This window comes from Hetaerina americana, unplaced genomic scaffold, assembly GCF_022747635.1.
Source record: "Hetaerina americana unplaced genomic scaffold, ioHetAmer1.1.p SCAF_6, whole genome shotgun sequence".
Lineage (NCBI taxonomy): Eukaryota > Metazoa > Arthropoda > Insecta > Odonata > Calopterygidae > Hetaerina > Hetaerina americana.
The window spans coordinates 80,230,651-80,251,059 of NW_027287205.1; the positions used below are offsets into that span (position 1 = coordinate 80,230,651).

The 20,409-nt window shown below is 33.2% G+C and overlaps 1 protein-coding gene across 6 annotated transcripts in view; it reads left to right on the top strand.

Annotated features, from left to right (window-relative positions):
- The window catches only part of RyR (Ryanodine receptor), a 161,304-nt gene that overhangs the window by 3,339 nt on the left and 137,556 nt on the right, over positions 1–20,409 (top strand). For 4 of the 6 annotated variants that reach the window (XM_071593416.1, XM_071593421.1, XM_071593418.1 and 1 more), the window contains exons 3-13: positions 2,261–2,359; positions 6,613–6,627; positions 7,818–7,895; positions 10,123–10,311; positions 11,379–11,484; positions 11,619–11,712; positions 12,016–12,198; positions 13,931–14,102; positions 15,423–15,592; positions 16,914–17,038; positions 19,632–19,832. In XM_071593416.1, the coding sequence (XP_071449517.1) occupies positions 2,261–2,359; positions 6,613–6,627; positions 7,818–7,895; positions 10,123–10,311; positions 11,379–11,484; positions 11,619–11,712; positions 12,016–12,198; positions 13,931–14,102; positions 15,423–15,592; positions 16,914–17,038; positions 19,632–19,832 (1,432 nt within the window). The remainder of the gene's footprint in view (positions 1–2,260; positions 2,360–6,612; positions 6,628–7,817; positions 7,896–10,122; positions 10,312–11,378; positions 11,485–11,618; positions 11,713–12,015; positions 12,199–13,930; positions 14,103–15,422; positions 15,593–16,913; positions 17,039–19,631; positions 19,833–20,409) is intronic. The other 2 variants (XM_071593419.1, XM_071593420.1) reach the window with 1 other exon arrangement.

The window sequence follows — 20,409 nt, forward strand, 5'->3', positions numbered from 1 at the left end:
TTCCAATCTCAGTAGAGTTCCAAATTTGTTTGGTCCAATTAAACATTGCCTGGGGAAACCTGTAGTTACTGAAATTTAATGAGTGTTATTCGTGTTCTAATCAGTGACTCTTCACAGGCTTGTTGTCCCTGGTCATCTGAGTGATTATTATTCCCTATTCTTTTTCTAGAAGTCTCAAATTCTGTTCTCAAGGACAATTTTTAATTTCTCTGTTTTTCACTTTCTTATTGCTCTTTATTATATATTCCTATGTCATAGATCATACTTGTTTCAAAGTTAACCCATATTGCTTATCTGAAGCATCGTGTAAGTATCGTGCTAGAAGAAATTCATCTGCATCACACTCATTTAGCCTTTTTGGTTGATATTTAGTCTCTTTCGGATTGCTTCATTTTGGCTATTATAGTAAAGTGGAGAGTTGGGTCCTTTGGACCAAAATTTTTCTCACTTGACCTATTGATATCTTTTTACCACTGATGGATTAGGCTGGTGTGACTGGTTAATCCTAATTAATATTAGGTATCTCTGTGGACAGTAGTTTGCTTCTTCATTGAGCAAATAAATGGGATGCATATTTAGAGAAAAATTTCTTGAACTAATTTGACTTCTGGCCAGTCAAAAATACAATGACTAATGCCAATCAAAGGAATGGAAATAGCCCATTTTTCCAAACGTGGACATAGTGAAGTGAAAGTTTATGCACGTGAATTTAAAATGTGCATAATCCATCTAATTATATTGCTCTAGTAGTTGATTTAGGGGAGGCGACCAACAGTTGATGTAATTCGTGACATTAGGGATTGATGGGAAAGCAGGAAGGGTAGAGGGAAATCCAACGCTGGCATTAGCCTACTCTTATCGAAAGGCGCCAAGGGAAGCTTAACGTCCCATCTGACGGGCAGCATACTCACTCTTAAGTGTTGACCACAAAGCACCTCAAGAGATACCACTGAAAAATATTTGATGCCTCCGGGAACCCAGGCTCTCTGGGTGGGAAGCTAGTATGCCAGCCACCACACCAACCCGATCCCCCTGCATTGCTCTACCATTTGGTTTTTGAAAATATTGATAGCTTGAGTTGAAATGAAATTATTTAGAAAAATACATTAAATGATGACCATAGACATATAATTTTTGCGCAAAAAGATGTTGATATATCAATTTGAGACCATGCTCAACAGGGCATCTGATGGCTTAACTATTACTAGAAATTACCAACTAAAGACTGTATCCATAATAAAATAATAATTTTCTTACTGATACAGTCTGTACCACTGACTGATTAAAGGTACCGCACATTTCCTTACTTAGTAATACCCTCAGTCAATGTTCTCTATTGCAAGAGAATAATTACCTCAAATGTCATAGTTATTCTTGATGAATATGCTCTTTCTTAGATTTAAGAGTAATGCAGTAATATTTATTTTCCAGTCAACCCAAGTGTCCCTTACATAAGTGAGTGCATCAACCCTAATTTGTCAGGATATGCTATATTTAAAGCTATCTTTCTTGTTTTTTTTTCTTTCACTGTGTCTATTTTGTCCTCTCTTGTTTGCATATATAAATAGTAATTGTATTAAATGCAAAAAATTGAGTCAAACAATACTGTGTCAAAGCATATTTTTGTATCAGAATAAGATTTGCACTGAGCATCGGGATGGAGCAGTGGCTTACGTACAGACTTCCCGCTGGGAGGGCCCAGGTTCAAATTGTGAAGACAAGAAATATTTTTCAATAGTATCCAGATCCCTAGATCCCTACTTGAGGTGCTTTGTGGAGAGCACTTTGAGTTAGTACGATATCCGTCAGATGGGACATTAAACTGAGGACCTCTTGGTGCTTTTCGACAAGAGTAGGCTAATGCCAATGCCGGGTTTCTTTCCATCCTTCCTTTCCCAACCATCCCTAATAGTGCAAACGACCTTAGCTGTCAGTCGCCTCATATAAAAACTACTAATTTTTGCAATTGTATGTTTGTAATTTTCTGTGATTTTAAAAGTAAAACAATTCAGTATGAAAAGTAATAAATGACAGATTATCTTGTAACAAACACTGTAGAATTTTTTTGATTCAGGCAACCTTTAAATTGTTTCAGAGCGTGAAGAATAGTGTCTGTTGTTCATAATTGTACATTATACATAAATCCATTGTCAATTTTGTGTTTTTTGATAATCTTATGGATTAGTTCCATTTATGAAGTGTAGCGAATGGCATAGCTTCTCAGAATGAATGCATACTTATTTAATTCCGTATTTTTCAGAATATACCTCCAGATCTGTCACAATGCGTATTTGTGATAGAGCAAGCTCTTTCGGTCCGTGCACTGCAAGAATTGGTGACTGCAGCTGGATCAGAAACAGTAAGTCTTAGAGCCAACCATTTTGCTGACTTCCACATTTTGTATCCCCCTTATCTAAACAATTGGGGGATGAATTTTTAAATTCCTTTTAGAAATAATTTTGGTAAGAAAGTGCATACAAGATAATGCAGAAAATTTTGTATTGTCTGGAGCTATAAAGTAGGAGCCTATATATATATTTTTTTTTCAATTTGAAATTTCATTTCATGTTTTTTTATTTTTTTTGACTATTCATTTTATATCAGTGGTGCTTAGAAAGTCTTTTGAGCTTCAGAAATCATGACAATAATAATAATATTTTTATTGTCCACAGACCATACATATGATGTAGGTATAGGAATCATCAAATGCAAATAAAAGTACAAAATACTGGTACATTTCAACACTATGAACATGCTTAAAAAGAGCTTACCCAGAGCCTGTATACATTAAAGTGTGTAATAAAAACACATTGTATTATAACTGCTCATCATTAAACAATTTATTCATTTAATAATAGCACTTTAGTAGAATATGTTTTCTTTTACAATGTGAAACAGAAAACTGTCACTCATTTTTAAGGAATGTGGTTATGTGATATTAATTCTTACTCCCATTGGCATTATGCTTTTATGTGAGATTTTTGATTCATGGTAACTTGGGTAGGTTTTTTGATAATTTCTAGTTGAATATGAGTAAATATCGCTATTTTTTGGGAATGGGATGAATATTGTCTTTGACGAAGACAGGCATGGCTAATACATGCATGGATGGAATGGTAAGAGCATTTAATTTTTTGAATAAGGGCCTACATGGTGTTCTATTAGAAGCATTAGGTACATATTAAATAACTTTTTTGAGTTAAGAAAACTTTGTTTTAAATGCACTACAATGCACAACAGAACACTATTCCTTATGATTCTTGTTTAGTTATGATATTTAAATGTGTAATGCATAAACATATTTTAACACTTAGTTACAGTAACACTTAGTGTAGTTACTATCAAGTTCACAAAATTAATAAACGGTGTCTGATGTAGTTATAATAACGGCTATGCACGCATTCTCTTAATTAAATAAAATGAAAACTTCTGTAGCTGTAATAAGTTAGCACCTCTTGCCCGGAAATGAAAGCAAATGTTTTTTTTGTGATGGTTTGTGGAAAAAGAAATTCCGTATCAGTGACCAACTGCAACCTCTCAACCAGTACACTCTTCTGCAGTATTTTGTGGGAAGGTTACTTCCTCACCAGTGACCAACTACAGACCGCAACTCTCAAACCAAATTGGGATCATTCATAGGGTCAAAGGGACTCCATTAAGGATACTTGGGCTTACAAAGAGATGTACACTATTTGTGACTGTTTACGGGAATAAATTCCATGCCAGGGACAAACACAGAGCTGACACACTCAGAAGCACTCAGAAAAACAATCACTCACACATTCAAAAGGGCCTCAGCACAGGGAGAATATTACTAAAATTGAGCAAAGTTAGCAAAAAACAGGGAAAGAGTTAATGACAGAGACGAAGAATATTACAATTCGCCATCTTCGCTCTATTTGAGTAATATTCTCCTAGTAGTGAGACCCATTTTTAATGTGTGAGTGATTGTTTTCCTGAGTGCGTATGAGTGTGCCAGCTCTGTGGTTGTCCCCGTTCCGTTATGGCTATAGGAGTTTTCATTTTATTTTATTAATTTACGAAGCCGTTGAGCTCGAGTTCTTAGATTGCAAATGCTCTTAATAATTTGAAAATATTAGAGAGTTTGTGTTTATATGAAGTGACTATCATAGTGGCTAGTCACTTGCTCAAACTCTTTACTTTAAGTTCATACATGTATAAATAAATGATTTCAAAGCGCATGATTCACCTTTATTTTCATGGAGAACAAATCCTATGTCTTACTTCCTTTGAAAGCTTATGATAAACTCAAAAGTTTGGGGTAATTCTCACTGCTCAGACTTATCCATTGATGGACTTTTTCACTCTTATTCACTTGACATTACATCTACATTAAGTAGAAGACCATCAGGTAATCTTAGTAGATGTACTAAAAATAAATTCTTTTTTGTAACTCATATGTAAATGGAGAATTTGCAATGCAATGATGTGTTGCTTTGATAGTATCTCATCATATCTCCTTCTTTGAATATTTGAGGAGATAGTGAGGCTAGAGTCAAAAGAGCCAAAGATAAGCACTAATTTAGGAGCAATTTGTGTGCACTTTTCCAGCATTTATGTCACAGGCTGTAGAAGTGCTTTGGAAAGCACATGTGGTAGCAACAGGTGGACCAAGTATACTATGACAGCCATTTTTGATGCCCACTTCTCCATTTGGCTTGCTCATTTATTGACAATGGACCAGAAGGCCCATTTGAGTCATTTCAAGCAATACTGTTCCCTCCACAAAGCATGGACATGATGTATGCATGAAGCCACTTGCCATTTGAATTAGACTTAATTGGAGAAGTGATTCTTACATGGCAGTAAACCTGACCTCATTTTTCTGATTGTTTGGTTCCTTCCCTGGGAGTTTAGTAACTTGTATCATATTATGTTAGAAAGTGCCAGTGGCCTTGCATGTTCCATTTGAACAACCTTGCTGTTGATCCCCATTAGTTAAGAAAAGTTTTACCTAATCAATTAATCCAGCACAATGGTTGAAGTAATACGTAGGAACCTCACAATTGACTGAAGTCGAAGATCTGTAATCATAATTAAGTAGCGTATGTACACTTTGTTGTAGTTTTACCTAAATTACCTTCTCTAAATCTGGGTAAATAGTGTAAGGGAAATGGAGCCTGCTAAGTTGAATAAAGGAAATATATATTATTTGTGAATACTCCACTGTTGTATTAGGTTTTGTTTTTCATCTACATCCATGTAGTACCCTGCAAGCAGAAAAGGATTAGTGTTGACAGTTGTTAGGTAATTTAAGGCAGATATTTTTGAAAACATGCAATGGTTCTCGCTGTAATATGGCATGAATTATGTGAGAAAAAAGTTAATATTTGAATCAGTTTGTTTAGATGTCTTTCCCTGTTATTTGTCACCTTTATTAGACCTACTGAAGTTGTGTTGGGTTACTCCTTCAAGGAAGTGTAGCTAGCATCAAGTCTTAGTGTCATCCATAGGAGGGTTTACTAATGATTTGGGGCAGAATACTCTTTTGAGGCAGTTTTTCATCTTCCAGGAAAAAATAGTATGTATTTTTTTATTGTACCTATATAGATACCAGCGATTTTTTAAATAAATAATTGAAACTTTGTCTATCACTACTTCTCTTTTGTAGGAAGTTTTGAATTTGTTTTTTTTTCCTATAATTTATATCAAATTTTTCAGCTGAAACTGTTAGTTCTTGAAAACTGTTTCAAATTTTATTGGGTATATTTTGTTATTTAATTAGAGGTAAAAAGTACCACCAAGCACATCCAAATCTCCTTCCTAGTGAAATGTCATGGAAGTAAGTTATTACATTTAATTAGGAAAACAATGCTCCATTTTCCTTTCCAGTACATATTATGAGTATTTCTATTAAATTTGATAACATACTTAGTCGACCTACTTTAATGGGTTTTGTCATATGCCTTAGATATATCTCTTCTGAGAAGAGTGCTCGATGACAACTTTTGATGAATGTAAAAGAGAAATGAATACATTTTCGCTTTAATACTATGCTATACAAGCAAAAATCTGTGTTATTAGTGTTTCTTATGGTGTTAACCAAAGTAATTATTTGAGTAAAATGAATATTTTTATGAATTTTCATGGCAAGTATAGATTTTATCTTACCCCCAGGTTTTATTTCACTTGGCATAGTTTCATAGCTAATTTACCGGAGATAATTTTGGCATTCATCAGATAGATTTATTCCATTTCATTTTTTTGTAGTGAATTTTTACATAGCTAAAAGATTATTTGATTAAATGAAATGTTGGCATGTTGCCATTTCATTGGAAGCCTTAAAGGTCATTTACGGGGTACAAGAAGTTTTCTGGCTGGAAGCCAAACAAATTCAGAGAATGGCATGCATTAGATATTTAACATGTGAAAAGGGAAATGAACATAACATCTCATTTATTATTACTAAATACGTATAAATTTTAATTTTTTAAACTTAGTTCAAGTTGCTATAATGACTTAGTTCAAGTTGCTATAATGAATTTTGTATTGACTTTATCATTTTCTTGTTTTTTTTTCATTTTCTCGGATTTTAATAAACTATGCTGCTTGAGGCATTTTTTTATCTTTTAATCATTATTTTCTTTGCAGGAGCAGGAATCACTAGTAAGTTGAGGATCAGGCTTTGTAGGTGACTTGAATTGTTAGCATCAGAAATTTTATTGTATGTTCTGATGATAACTATAAGTATGTTTATTTTACATGAAGTAAAAACTTCATGAACTCTAACAATTGAGCAGCACTTTTGCACTATTAAAAATTTACCCATAAGAAGTTTTTGAAGTGTGTCTTTTTTTATTTAGCAGTGCGAATGACTTCTTTCAAGAATTATTTTGCTTCATAGTGAATATGATTGATAACAAAAATAGCTATGTAAATATTTTTTAAATTTAAAATTATTGCATGGAGATGCTCGTATGACTGCTGCAACCTATATGACGTATACAAGTGCTACAATAATATATTATGATGTACATATATATTTTGCTGGTGATGATGTTTCTGCCAATCGACGATCAATGTATATTTTTGTGATCCTTGTTGAATTCTCACTAATTTATACTTTTGAATGCTATCACAAGGTGTTTATAACCGAGTTTGATATATTATTGATGGCCAATGACATGAAGTTTAATGAAGAGCCCCAACTCACTGTCCCTTCCCATTAGGCCTGGACATTTTGCTTATTTAGTTTTTTAAGCTTAAAATCTATAATGTAGACTTCGCTTAGTGCAGTGGTTGTATAGGATGATTTCAGTGGTTATTATACAATTTGCTATAACCTCTTCTGGGCCATGTAATGGTACTTCAAGGCTGGTTGTGTGGTAGGATGCTCAGATTCATCATATTTTGAGTCTATATTTGGTGAAATTTTGGAAGTTTTTCCTACCATGACATTGGTGTGGGTATATACTACTCCCCCTCTCTGTAAATTAAGCATTTCGATGAAAAGCAAAAATTAATTGCCCTGGGGCTCCTCAAAAATGCACACCAGTTCTGAAACTGTAAATAAATATTTCAGACTCCTTCGGGAGTGTCATGTGTCACCCTCTTCTACCTTTGCATGGCCCTAAATATAATGATGAACTACCATCAGTTATTAGAGTAGAAAAAAGATACTTCTCTATTAACAGGAAAACTTGTACAGAAATACAAATTTACTAAGTACTTTGGCATTGTTAACTGAATTTATTTTATTTTGTTTTTGTTTGAACTAGTAATTTTTGATTTTTGCACTCACAATCTTACTAATTTGTAGAATATTGATTTAACCCAAGAAATTATTTCTTCTCAAGGGAAAAGGCACTGGATCTGGACATAGAACATTACTTTATGGCAATGCAGTACTCCTACGACACCAAAATAGCAACATGGTAAGCAAAAATAATTTTCTTGAATATCCTTGGTGTTTATGTTAGGTACAATAAATAGATTCACACATGTATGTACTCTGTTTGGATCCTAATAAGATGAACTTTTTTTCCAAAACAATGGTTCAAAGAACACCCCTGGGTCTTATATGCAAAGGCAAAGCCTTTCAAAGTCTAAAATTTTTCCTAACACTCAGTAATGTAGTGAAAACTACCTAGCTCTACTTTTAAATATTGCTTACTTAATCAATGTTGTTTTTGTGATTATTGCCAGTGGTATTCCTGGTGAATTCATGTCGCAATTCACTTACACAATATTTAACTATTTTAGTTTATAGTAGCCTTCTAAGTGAAATAATTTTATAAATTTTTATAATAAATCAATCTAATATTCCCAGAGGATCATTATTTCTGTGGTTTTAAGTTTGTTTAAGTCACTGTCTGCTCTGAAGAATACCTTAATTTCTACAAGTTTTGTGTTTCATTTTGATGCATTTCTTAACCCTACCTTATCATTTATTGATTAGTGGTAGTCTAAAAGTCTAAAATCGAAATTAGTGGCCATGAAAACCTTAGATCATAGGGCTTCTAAACTTATAAATGATTTACATAAACTGAATTATTCTTCAAATCTACACAATTTCTACACCATTTTTTTCATTCAGAATACCTATCATATATTTCTCTGTCTCACCCAGCATTTTTCTTTTGATCACAGTCTTTTAAACCCCCTTGCCTTAGCACCTGGTGTCCACTGTATCCATGGTAAAACTACTGTGATTCAACGGGATACTAAAGAAACAGCTATTTATAATTCCACCTCAATATATTTTATATGAATGATCTAGGTTTTGTTGTTTTGCAAAATCTCAGTGCCTGACCAGAAATATAACACAGTGCTATTGCATTGCTTATCACACCCATTACTTCCACTTTCTGTGTTTAACAATCTACCTCTCTGTCTCCTCACTATCCCCTCTCTTGTCATCCCACCTCTTCTATATTAACCGGCTATATATACCTCAACAAAAATAAATCAACTCTCATAGGATAATGTTACGCTTGAGTTGAGCTAAGGTCATACAGAAATAACTTACTAAAGTGTTGTTGCTAAAGTGATGTTGCTTTCCTTATCTCTTAATGCTTCCTCTGTTCTCTTTACTGTTCATCCTTCAAACTTCTCTCAGCAACTTTCTCTGTTTCCGAGTCATGCCTGACACTTTCTGGTTTTTCCTTTCTGCCTTTTATATTTTCTTCATGTACACTTATAAGAAAACCTCCAATCAACAGTTATTTTCTTCTCAAAAACCAAGGTAAAGACCTATGTCCTTACAAAGGGTCTTCTTTGATCTTTTATTAATATCAGAAGAAGGCCTAAAAATTGCTTTTTGTAAATGCAGTTTTCTCTTAAGACCTTTATGCGCTCCTAATGAACCTATTTTCATTCATAATACTTTCTAAATTAGTGGAATTTTCGACCTTGTTTTACTTATGAATGATTTTCAAATTTGATATTTAATATTGCCTTTCTATTGACTGAAATACATTACTTTAATTTCAGTGGTACATCTTTGTTTTGTTCCTCCACAATACATGATTTTGTATTTTATCTTTCCATTTTCACCATGGATATGTTACAAATCATGGGTTATAATGAACAGTTGTGTCTAACTCTGCTTCTTATCACCCCCCATCCTGTTTCCGTATCTGGTACCTTTACTTGTTCAGTGTAAATCACATATAAGTTTCACTTTGGTGCTAGTATAAGAAAAACCTTGTATTATTGGCCAGGATATTTTGGCTCCCTCTGTCAGAGAATTATTTAATGTGAAGAGACTCTCATATTAGCCAAGAGCTTTTTGTATTATGAGTGAGGATATTCTAGTGTGTGTTTTTCAATGATATTTGTATAATCAAATTTAATATCTGCATTTTTACATAAATGACATACACTGTAGTATATCCCCTTGAATTTACTCCCTAAGTTGGTCATAACTTAAGTAATGTTCATAATATTTTTGGAAGTTAGATCTCACTATCCAGTTTCAATATATGCCATCATTTTGAATAAAATTTGAATTTGTAAATACTGAAGAACTAATCTATGTGCATAGTAAAGAGTCATTCATTTACATCCTTTTTTATACTCAATTGAAAACTTAAATCTGTTTGTTTGGTTGTTGAATTTTTTTGGTTTTTGAATTTTTAATATCTTTACTTGCCTTAACAGTACCTTGCCTGCCTCTCAACAAGCTCCTCAAATGACAAGCTTTCCTTTGATGTGGGTTTACAAGAACATTCTCAAGGTGAAGCTTGTTGGTGGACAGTTCATCCAGCCTCAAAACAAAGGTCTGAAGGAGAGAAGGTCCGAGTTGGTGATGATCTTATTCTTGTATCAGTTGCCACTGAGAGATATTTGGTGAGAATCCTTTCTTCATTCTATATAAAATTATCGCCTGCCAGTACTAATGTACTTAGTAGTCCCATGTTTTGATTGCTCATGTGGACTTTTCAATGTTGGACTTTTCAATGTTGGACTTTTCAATGTTATAACAAAATAATTAATCATTTCAGGGGTAACTTTATGACATTACATCATGATGAATGACTTCAATTTAAAACTTTGTGATTCCACGTAGAAAATATACTTTATTGTGACCAAGGTTTCACTGCCTTGCTGCATCGTTAAAGTATATTTTCTATGTGGAATCATAAAGTTTTATTTTGACATTATTTCATTTTAAGGAAACATATCCATATTTTGATATATTACATTGCATTATATTCAATGAAACATTTCAGTGCAGAATATTGCTCTACGTATGTTGCCTACATGGTTATTGTTGGTAAACTGAATATGTTTCCCCCTATGATTCCTGTCACTGACACAGTAATCACACAAATGAGTGAAATGTATACCACCTATATGTTACATATTAAGCTAACAGTGTAACAAAATTAAATTTTTGCGCAATAAATTATTTAAATAAAGATTTTATGATCATTACTCCTTGAACAGTCCTTGTACTTTATTTTCAAGGCCAAATTTTACACAAGCATTGAATTTACATGTATTTGCTTTGACCAGAATATTTACACTGAAATTGTTACATTATAATGCATGTATAGGGGATGATTCCGTTCAAAGTTACTGTTGTGGCATCTCCCACATTTTTTTGGTATATTTTATGTTCTGTTCCTCTAAAAAATGTTAATTTGAGGTTTCATTGCATCAAATGATACTGGATTAGTTACATAAGTCTTTGGGGTGAACTTTTGAATTAATGAAAATTGCTTCCACTGATTTAAATGTAGTGGGAAGAGTTTCAATTGCAGTACCTTCACCTCTTAAATGTAGTTTCCTTGCTCTATCAAGTCATCGGGCACTAAATTTTCAGTTCTGAATATTTTTTCAGTTGCATATTGAAATTTTAGACTAAAATTTAAACAATAGAATAATATTAGGAATTTTATTTTTTTCCATAGCATACCACCAAGGAAAATGACCAATCCATTGTGAATGCCTCCTTCCATGTAACACATTGGTCAGTCCAACCATATGGAACTGGTATAAGCAAAATGAAATACGTAGGTAAGTAAAGTGTAAATCTTATCAACTGAGTTAAAAAAATATTACACATCTCTAAAACATCTAATATCGTATATGAAGTGCGTTGAAATCTTTCTCAAAGGCTGAAATGAAATTTTCCCTTGTCTTCTTTGTAGGTTATGTGTTTGGAGGTGATGTGTTAAGATTTTTCCATGGCGGTGATGAGTGTCTAACGATACCTTCAACGTGGAGTGATCAACCTGGTCAAAAGTAAGAAATAATTAGAAACTATGCTCACCTAGATTTATTTTTGGCTAAATGATTAATCTTTAGAATGGATCTTAGTGAGATGGTACTTGCAAAAAAAACAAAAAATTTCATTGCTTATGGTAAATAAATGTAAATTGACTGAAATAAGAATAAAATTGTTTGCTAGGATAAGTTTAGAGTTTGCTGAGCAAGACCTACATTAATGATTTAAAAAAATATAGCTTTCCATTTATGCAAAGTGAAAACAAATCTGTTCACATATCTTGTACTTAGTTTTGATTGCATAATATTTTCCATTTTCAGCATTGTAATTTATGAAGGAGGTTCAGTAGTGAGTCAGGCAAGATCATTATGGAGGTTGGAGCTTGCCCGAACCAAGTGGGCTGGTGGATTTATCAATTGGTATCATCCAATGCGCATTCGACATATCACCACTGGCCGCTATTTGGGAGTAAATGAAGCAAATGAACTCTACCTTGTGAGGAGGTTAGTGGATACGTTTATCAGTCCTGGTGGAGTAAGAAGTATTCATTAGAATGAGGGAAATTGATGAATGTTTTGTGTATATTATATTGTGTGCATTGAATTGTGTAATCACTAGGGTAAAGTTTTAAGATGAAAAGATAATAATGAAAATTAAGAGTTAAAAGAAAATCTTTGTTGCTGTATGCCATGTAAGGAATGGTAATATAATGAATACAGTATATTTAGTTGAATTCCTATGCTCTTTTTGATCAAGAGCCACTCCTGAAACATGGTGTGAACAAATATACATGCATCTAAATATGTAATGTCTGTTGCTTCATATGGAGACAATTTACAGTGCTAGGAAGCACTAATTTTAATTTTGTCTCCTTTGCAAGTATTTGCAAAAATTGGCCACATACATGCTACACATGAAACTACAGATAATGTTGCTGCCAGTTGGATTATATGCCATACATTTTCAATTAATTTTATTTTTTTTGGTAATTATTGTGGAACAGCAATGATGACTATAGATTCATCAATTGGCAATATTCAAGTCGGTCTTTGCAAACCATCATTTGTGTATATGGCTCAGCTACTTTTCGTTGTTCAGGCTAATATAAGGAACAAATGCAATGAGCACAGCATGATACCAATCTTCTTACATCATCATATTCGCACCATGAGAATTGTGTGTAACTAACAGCCCAAGTAGACAGTTATTTTGCAGAACTGAAGGAATCTAATTTTTGAGATGGGATCAAGAAATTGGAATATTGCTGGACCAAGTACATTATGGTACAGAGAGACTACACTAAAAAAATAAAGTTTCACTAAAATAAGTCATTTAGTTGTAAGTTGTTTCCAAGATCTCCTCCAATAACCCTTGTATTTCAAAATTTTCTCTGAGGCATTGCTTACGGTGACTATTTTGCAAGCATCTGTGTGTTCGAATATTGCAAAGTTACATGCATGCAATATGAAGGCATTGCATTTCCATTTTTCATTTGCCAGAAAAAATTCTCCACTTTCCTTCAAAGACATAACTTCTTTTTGTTTGGGTCAATAGTTATTGTGAAACAATACAAATGAATTCACTGTGTTAACCTCAAAGTGCTAAAATTAAGAATTTTTCATTATGATTTCAATGTATACCACCATTGTTAAGCCAATGCTCTGAAAGGGTAAGAGAGGAGAGCTTGCGGTTAGACACTAGCCACTCACATAACTTACCCTCTTGGTGAAGGCATTTTAGGCTCTCCCTAATTTCTTCACCTTGTCTATGGATTATGTAGACAAGAAAGTTGAATGTCACTGCATCATTGAAATGCAACTCTCTAAGGGATTGTGGAACATGCTGTGAACATTCCTGGGAAGAAAAAAGTACAGCATGTGATTTGAAGACCTTATGCTTGTAGTGATCATATTTTGGTTTTTAGGTTATATCAAAGGCTGAAGTCATATTACACCAATTCATCCACCAAAATTCATATTACTTGACATAAAACCTCCATGTCCAATATGAAATCCCAGCTAAATAACAATATGCAGTAAATAACACAAAATTTAAATTTGTGACTGAAAAATATGACTGACTAGTATATTTTTTAATTCATCAGATTTTATTTTTCATTTTAAGGCGTGTAACACATTATTTGAAGCACATAAAATTGGTAGTTTTTCTTAGAGTAACATCTAATATGTATGTGTATCATAATTGTCCTCGACTGAGTGTCATGGTTTTTGGCAGGGACGACGCCACCACTGCATCTTCTACTTTCTGTTTGCGGCAAGAAAAGGATGATCAAAAAGTTGTTCTTGAAGACAAAGACTTAGAAGTGATTGGTGCTGCCATTATAAAGTATGGTGACAGTACAGTCATTGTGCAGCATTCAGAAACAGGCTTATGGCTTTCATATAAGGTAGGTAAACTGATGCAAAATACCAGTACACAAAAGTATCCATAATACATACTTCTTGATATCATGAAACTCCGCCCCAACTCTAAATCATGCAGCAAATGCATATTAAAGATTTCCGAAGTGAACCACTTCAACAATGAAACCCCATTTCCTTAAGTATTCTTTGCTAAAAATTGAGATTTTTATTGTTAAATGGTTAATTGTCATATTTTATAATATCATAAAAATATTGTTGCACTGATCAAATTTCAGTAAAAGTTGTCATTCCTCTGGAATGTTTACTTAAATTAAAATTCAACTTTAAAAATTCATGTTTTCTTGGTAACTGAAATTTTTGTGTATATTTACATCATTAATGAAAATTTACTGAGCAACTCTTGTAACCCAGCATTTGCAGGGTAAAATTATTATATTTTTATTATTATTAAGTAGTCAACCACGTGAGGTGGCTTTTGTGTAGACTCATAGACTAACCAAGATAACCGCTGCCACACCTATCAGCCTAACTTCACACCCTACACTGCGATAAGCCTTTTCTCAATTTCTCATATTTTCTACCTCCTTTCATTCTGTCCAACAAGCCAATTCTTTTCCTCCCTCAAACTCCCCTACATGACATTTTACCCCTAGAATATTATTGCAAATAATTGGTAGCCAACCATTGAAGATTTGGTTTAAAAAGGTTTTGTATAGACACAGGCTTAACATAGCTACATTTCGTATATTCATCTAAAAAGACAACCTGAACCCAACAATATATTAAATTAATCTTAAATCCTAACAGTCTCCCCTATATCTTTGTCTTCATTATCGCAGTATTTTTGTTATCCTCAAGCATAGCTGTCAGTATCCCATTACCAATCAAAATGCCCTGCATCCACTTTTCTTACCTCCTTTTGATTTCTCCCAGTAACCATATTAATGTTTAACTCATAACAGAATATGGGAATAGTATCATGCACTTACGCATGTAATAATTAATAGCTATTCTAAGTCCCTCTCATAATACTTATAAGATTGGGAAATATAATCCCAAAATTAGTGAGTGGTAATTGAAAAATAACAAAATGACTTTGTATTCCATTGTGTGAAATGCTCATTTTTTGAATTAATTCCATATTACCAATGGTGATATAGATTATATATCTTTATAGATTATTGAGGTGTTCACTGAATGGGGAAAGATTCAAATCAATAGTCTTCTTGTGCTGCAAGCCTAGAAACTCTTGAAATGACTGAGATGCATTGAGATTTGATTGATATTTGCTTTGAAGTTATCATAGATAAATTACAAATTATTTTTAATTACCTAATTTGCAGTCCTATGAAACAAAGAAGAAGGGTCTTGGCAAAGTAGAAGAGAAGCAGGCTATTCTACATGAGGAAGGGAAAATGGATGATGGTTTGGAGTTCAGCAGAAGTCAAGAAGAAGAATCTCGAACAGCTCGGGTTATCAGGAAATGCAGCTCCTTATTCACCAAATTCATTAAGTGAGTTATATAGCTATGAACATTTCTGAATAACTTTGATAAGATGTTTTTATTTATTAAATATTGTGTGCAAATAACTGAGAATTTTTAATTCTTACGATTGGACTCAAAATTTATTTTTTTATTCATCTGTTTTGATTTCATTTTCTGATTCATAGAAAACACAGAATATCCCAATATGTTTGTAATGGGTTCACCATTTGTGAATTTATTTACCTCCAGTGCTTCCAGCTTTGGTCATATGCATCACACTCAGAGCATGCCATGATGATTGGTGCATATAGAGATCTTGCACTGTAAAATATGCCCAGTTAGAGTTAGTTTTCAATGCTTCCATGAGGCTTCTTTTTTGGTCAGATGCTCATTAAATTGTTAAGTTACTTAATGTGTTGATTTCATTTTCATATTTCTCCTAAATCATTCCAGATAAGGTTTTTCTATAGCAATAGTTAGTGCTGTAAGTGAATATTTTTTATTTTTAATGTTCTCAATGTAATTTTTTACCAAGTTTTATGAATGAATAATTGTCATCTGTAAATCTTGTATTTCACCGTTGTAGCTTCCTCTGCAAAATGCAACAATCTGATATTTTCTCGTTAATGTGAATCTTGCAGAATGCTACATATTGCCTTATTGATATAAACTTTGTGAATGATGAACATATGGGTGCATCCTAGCCTTATTCAGTTCTTTATTCATCCTGTTTCATTGCTTTTTCCAGAATTAACTAAAGCCTTATAATCTGTAAGGATATATTCTGTGTACTCTCTTATTCTGTGTATACTCTTCTGGCATTAAAGACTCTCCTTAGTTTATTGGGATGGACTCTAGGTCAAAAATTCCTCATTCATTGTCCATTTTTTTCCTTAAGTGAAATTAAAACTCATTAGGGATATAAGAAAAAGATAAATATGTTTAAATTCATATGTCTCTGCTATTTGTCGCTGTAGAAAGTCACATTATTGTCAATTTCTCCCTGCTTCAATCAACTTTCAGAGGTGAATGTCCTGATAGATTTGAAAAGAAAATACTTTGTTCTTCCATATATATGTGGAAGAACAAAGTATTGTCTTTTCTTAAATGAATCGCCTCCGCAAAGTGATGCCTAAAACCATTCTATTCTGATAGATTTGATTTTTATTGCTAAATTTTAATGAGCAAATGGGCTCTTAATGCCTGACACTTAAAATCATCTCTTAGATTTAAAAAAAAAAACTGAATGACAACACTAGCTTGATATGAATATGAACTGATAATTTTATCTGGAGTAATCATTGCATTATTTTTGGGTACTGACAAATAATGTTGTTTTATTTCACAGTGGACTTGAAACGCTGCAGGTGAATAGACGACCCTCACTGTTTTTCCAGACAGTCAATTTAACTGAAATGGTCATGTGCCTAGAGGATCTTATTAATTATTTTGCTCAGCCAGAGGAAGATATGGGTAAGTTAAGCAGGATATAAAATCTATTAGGATGTACATGGTTTGTAGAAAAGGTATCGGGAAACGTTTTGGAAAAATAAATTTATTTCAGACATTGCTTAAGTGCCTCAAAATTCTTCAATGTCCATCTCTTGAGCATCGACACACTTTTGCCAGTGGCTTTTCCATGACTCGAAGGCTTTCCGGTAGGTGCATTCTGGAAGGTCCTTGAGGATGCATATACAAGCTTCTTTGATGGCATTTAGGGTTCCAAGGTGGTGTCCTTTTAAGGAAGGATTTCACTTTTGGGAATTTGAAATAGTCTGCTGGTGCCAAGTTGGGACTGTAGGGGCATTGAGGAATCGTCGCGTTGCCATTGGAAAAGGTCTTTGCAAGGGGATATTCAACTCTGGTCTTGGTCATCCATCAAGACCTTTGGGACGAGTTTAGTGCAGATCTTTTGAATCGCCAAATTTGAGTGATAATAGTCTGTTATTTTATCAATGCCAATACAATCTGAAATCATGAGCACACTTAGCCGACAGTCTAAATTCAGTACTTTATGCACATGTCAGGAAAAAATTGTTTCTGATACTTTTTACCAACCTTTTACACAGTAAATACTAGTGGATGAGTTTATGGTTGGGGGAAGTCTCATTTTTTTACATCGCTCGCTGAGCACACATAATAGTAATAATTTATTTTCCCCTATTGACAAATACAGAGTACGGTACAAAACATCATATGTCATGTAATCATATGGAGTACATCAAAAAGTAGAGTTACTTAATAATTACTTGCCAAAAAAAGAGAACATTACACCTATGTGCACAATTATGCACACAGTATAAAATTCAAAATTACCCAGAATTGATATAGTCATTCACACTGTAAAAACATTTTTCATTTAAGTACCTAAACAATTTCTTTTTAAAAATAGAAAGTTATTTATCATTTTTTAAACTTATTGAAAGTTTATTGTACATTTAATGCACAGAGAATGAGGTCCCTTGGACATTATTGTGATACTAGCAGATAATACACATGTGTAGATGACTTCTTGTCCTAGTCTGATAGGTCTATGTTCTATTATTTGATGAGAATAGAGCCATATTTTACCTCACAAAATTACTGAATAAAAAATGAACTCATAGGGGACTGTTAGTATGGCAAGGTTTTTAAAGAGTGAACTGCAGTGGACTCTATATGGGTTTATTCCACAAGGAACTAAGTAATCAGTCTTTTGAATAATAAATATTTTAGTTAACATAATTGAGTGCCCACTCCCCACAGATATTATCTGCTTATTATACATGAGAATAAAAAATGTTATATACTGGTTTGGTTATTTAGATGACATTCTTTGCTGCTGGAAAGGAATCAATGGATAACTGGACCACTTTGTTTCATTTTTAAACTCAGCACACTAAAACATAGTATTAACTATGGAACCAGAACAGAATCACTCAATTAACTTCCTAGATCTAACCATCAGAAGAGAGGACTCAAAACACCAGTTCTCAATTTACAGGAAGCCCACATACACAGACCAAATTATACCACATGACTCCCTTCACCGTATCGCACACAAACTAGCCAGCTTCCACTTGATCTACACAGACTCTCAACATCCCACTGAAAAAATCCCACAACAAAAAAGAACTAAAAACCATAAAAACTATAGCCATTATGTATGTGCAAAGATGATATGAGTGCAACCTAAAATATAAGATCATCTACTGTTACACTGCCAAGCATACAATAAAATTTAATTACAGAAGGAACAGGTACAGATAGGTAAAAGTATCACTGATTCTTCTTCTCATATCCCAAATGAGTAAACAGTTAATTAGAAAACACCTAAAGAGTCATCTAAGAGAAAACAGGATCATTCAGATGTTTTATTTCATATATCTGCTTTCATCCCTTTGGTACAGCTGTAGTACACCCATTTCAATTGATGCTCTAATGCTGTACATGAATCACATGTTATTTCTTTGATAAAAAATTGCATTTGTAGCCAATTAACATGCACTATTGATGTAATTATACTAGATGACTACTTCTTACTATTCCAACAACTCTTAGAAAACTAATATAGATACATGGTTTTTTTACATGTTTATAAAAATGAAAATTACCCCAGTATTTGCAGTGCAAAGACCAGAAATGGATTTAGAGCATTAATTTTAATTCTAGATACTCCCTTGAAATTGATGTAATTGCTTTAAAATTTTGAAAATTCATTCTCTCCTGTTGTATTTGTCAAATTCTTTTGTGGTATAAAAATCAATCGTAATTTGATAGGACTTAATTTTTAGATACATGTATTTGATGTCTCAAGGGAATGGTTTATGACAAAAATGGAGTTCCAATGCCAATATTATGCTCAAATGCTGGAAAAATTTTATTATTGAGGATTTACATGTTGCATCTGTTGAATTTAATGGGAAAGTGAAAAAATTCGGAGTTGAATGTACACACCATCCCAAATATTGCCCTCTTTTTCTGAGTCCATAAATGCATATGATCTCAGTGCTGGTCGATGTCAAACTAGCGTTAATGATGGTACTAATTATTTCATCATGCTTAATATTATGTTGTTCTATTCCAGAGCATGAAGAAAAGCAAAATCGTCTCCGTGCCTTGAGGAATAGACAAGATTTGTTCCAAGAAGAAGGCATTCTAAATCTCATCCTTGAAGCTATTGATAAAATCAATGTAATCACGCAGCAAGGTTTCCTTGTTTCCTTGGCCGGTGATGAAATTGGTCAGAACTGGGATGTGATATCTGGATATTTATATCAGCTCTTGGGTAATTAGCTTATTTCCATTTAGTTTTCTGAAAACTTTGTGCTAAGTTATTAAAAATTGGCCACAAGCAGAAATGACAGGCTTTTCCTTGAATATAAAGCTGAGACAAAATCCATGGAAGATTGAATTAAGCTTGCCTATAGTAACATCGTCTTAAATATCCATTTTATGTGCTTGCATTTCTGATTTTTCTGATTTCTTAATTTATATTTAATTGTTAATATTAGAGGATATATTGGGGTCATGGAAATACTATTAGGATTAAATTTACTCTAGGACGTATGCATTTTTACTGTGTATGGGCTTAAAAATGAGTAATGGCACAGCTTAGGCATGTCTCGTAATGAACATTATTCAAATTTTAACTTAAAGAAATAAAAATTCTTACTCATCATCCCGGGTTTCGGTATATTTTCTGCAGGCACTTGACTGGTGGTGCTACTTAGTCTTTTTATGTGAAATAAGTACACCGTTCATTTATTTTTTTGCCATTCTTATAATTTTGTGCCAATCAGGTTTCATTGTAACAGATGACACCTTGTCACAACAAAGCCCAGGTTGTGAACATTTTTAAAAGC